A 2,860-nucleotide genomic window follows, 5' to 3' on the forward strand; every position below is an offset into this window, starting at 1 on the left:
GCAATGGATATCAAGAGCCATATTGAGGAGAGGATTTCAAAATGCCCGCTGGAGGACCTTGTGTTGCTTAAAGAGGATTTATCGAAGCTTATTTCTGCAATTGCCAATCTTAACGTTGATTCTTCATCCTTGAAGATCAAGATCGCTGAACTTATGGCCGCTTCAACTGAGTATTCTTCCTTACGTGTTATTTTCTCGAAGAAGTCGAGTCCAGATGTTAGAGCTCACCAGCTTGCAGCAATAGACTTGTCACTAACCCAAGTCCGGTCTTCTCAGCAAGCTGCTTCGGGAGATTATCAAGCCACAGAAACTTCTTTAGCTTCCGTCCAAGTACATCTAGATGCGTTGATACGAGAGCAAGAATAGTTGGGCATCGAAGCATCACGACTTGAAAGTGTTCTCGGGGAGCGGGGAGCTACACTTTTTCAATGCCAAAAGGAGATTTCACGCCTAGAACAAGAGAAATACATGGCTATGGAGTTGCCCATCTTGTCTCTCACTGAGGTAGAGACTTTGAAGACTTTGGAAGGCTTGCTTGAAGATCGCCTCCGCAGTTTTAGGGACATAGTTTTCGAGTAGTATCTTTTGCCTTCTATTTTGTAATCGAACTTTTTCCTTCAAAGAAATAAAGTGTTTGCATTCTCGAATTTGCTTTTTATTCTCCAAAGTGTTTGTGTTTTTGTTGATGATGTGATTGTACTTGAAGTTTTGAAGTTTCAAGTTGCCTACGCACCCTTAGTTGAGGAGGGATCAAGTCATGACGTAGTTCAAATGAGTGATGGTTTTTTTTTTTTTTTTTTTTTTTTTTGTTGGATTTCAATGGTGATTTTGGTGATGATTTTGCCGTACACAATTTATGCTCTTGCGGGCCAGGAGCGTGGCGCGTTTGCTTTAAGGGTAGTAGCGCTTCAAAAATCTGCCATTGATAGGGCCGATCTTCAAGCCGTCTTCTGCCATAATTAAGTAGGCCCCGTTGGTGTAGACCTCTTGTATTACATAGGGTCCATCCCACTTTGATGTGAACTTGCTTTTTGTCTTGTGATTTGTGATGTTAGGCCTACGCAATGCCAGCACGAGATCTCCGGCTTGGAAAAACCTTGGGCAGACTTTCTTGTTGAATGCCTTGGATAACCGTGCTTGGTAGCATTCCAAGTGTTGTTGAGCTTCGAGCCTTCTTTCATCCAGCGCTTCCAACTCTTGAAGGCGCAACTTTGCATTTTCTTCATCAGTCAAGTCTTCTTGTATAACCATCCTTAGTGAGGGGATTTGACTTTCGAGCGGTAGAACAGCTTCCACGCCATATACGAGAGAATAAGGCGTAGCTTGGGTGGGAGTCCTATGTGTAGTCATATATGCCCAAAGTGCTTCACTTATTCTTTCATGCCAGTCTCTCTTTGTTCGGCCGATTACCTTTTTCAGGAGGTTGCACAACGTCTTGTTGAATGTTTCCGCGAGGCCGTTGGCCGGAGCATGGTACATAGAAGACTTGTGCTGCTTGAACTTGTATTTGTCGCAAAGCTCGTCCACGAGTCGGTTGGAGAACTGTTTTCCGTTGTCAGTGATAATGTAGCGAGGCACACCATATCGGTGGATGATATGCTCCTTGATGAAACGAGCGACAATTTCTTTTTTGACTTCCCTTAAAGGTATGGTTTCAGCCCACTTGAAGAAGTAATCTGTTGCAGCTAGGATGTAAGCTTCTCCTACAGATGACTTTGGCATAATTGGTCCTACAACATCCAATCCCCATGCGTCGAACAGCCATGAAGCAACTGTAGGGTGTAATGGTTCAGGCGGTTGATGTATGAAGTTGGCGTGGAATTGGCAGGCTTGGCACCTTTTGGCATGTTCCAGGCAGTCCTTCACCATGCTCGGCCAGTAGTAACCCATTCTTTTGAGCTGGAAATGTAGCTTTGGTCCAGACTGATGTGCCCCACACACACCTGAATGGGCTTCTTCCATGGCCTGATTGGCTTCTTCCTCACCTAGGCATCTCAGGAGCACTCCTTCAAAAGAGCGCCGGTAGAGTGTTCCTTTGTAGTAAAGGAAGCGGGGTGCTCGTCGACGTATTTCGGAACAGTGTCTAAGATCATCTGGAAGTACTGAGATGAGCGGTTGTCTCCATTCTTCAGCATCGACTGGAAGTACTGAGATGACATTTGTATCATCCAGTGACATTTCATTAACGAGCGGAATCACCCATCTTTGGCAAACTGGCACGTCTGCAGTTTATCTTTTCCTAGTGTCATACTCGAGGCTAGATTGGCGAGAGCGTCTGCCATTTGATTTTCCTTTCTTGGCACATGTTCTAGTGTCACGGCCTCGAACTTTTGTAGCAGTTAAGTCGCCAGCCAGAAGTATGGGACGAGATCATATTTCCTCACCTCATATTCAGTTAAGAGTTGATTGATTATGAGCTTGGAGTCGCCATACACCTCAAGAGCTGTGATTTCCATGTTGATCGCCATTTGGAGCCCAATGATCAACGCTTGGTATTCAGCAACATTGTTGGAGCATAGCTCACTCAGTTAGAAGGAGTAAGGTAGTATTTGCCTTTGTGGCGACATGAATACTACTCCTGCCCTCGCTCCGTCTGCTCGTGCGGATCCGTCGAAGAACATCGTCCATGTCGGGAAGATGTCGATGTAGAACATCTCCTCGTCAGGCAAGTCGTCTGAGATTTTCCAATCAGCCGGGATTGGGTGATCGGCAAGGAAGTCTGCTAGCGCTTGTCCCTTGACGGCTTTAGCGGGGACGTAGATGATCTCATATTGATTAAGAAGCAAAGCCCATTTAGCGAGTCGCCCTGTCAAGACTGGCTTATACATGACGTATTTGACAGGGTCGACTTTAGCAACCA

At 45.5% G+C, this 2,860-nt stretch overlaps 1 protein-coding gene across 1 annotated transcript; it reads right to left on the bottom strand.

Annotated features, from left to right (window-relative positions):
• Window positions 1–891: 891 nt before the first annotated feature.
• Window positions 892–1,251, bottom strand: LOC137732895 (uncharacterized). Its single transcript, XM_068472148.1, has one exon. The coding sequence runs from the start codon at window positions 1,249–1,251 to the stop codon at window positions 892–894; it is 360 nt and encodes a 119-aa protein (XP_068328249.1).
• Window positions 1,252–2,860: the final 1,609 nt, after the last annotated feature.

The sequence above is a fragment of the Pyrus communis genome, chromosome 4 (genome assembly GCF_963583255.1).
Source record: "Pyrus communis chromosome 4, drPyrComm1.1, whole genome shotgun sequence".
NCBI classification, from domain to species: domain Eukaryota; kingdom Viridiplantae; phylum Streptophyta; class Magnoliopsida; order Rosales; family Rosaceae; genus Pyrus; species Pyrus communis.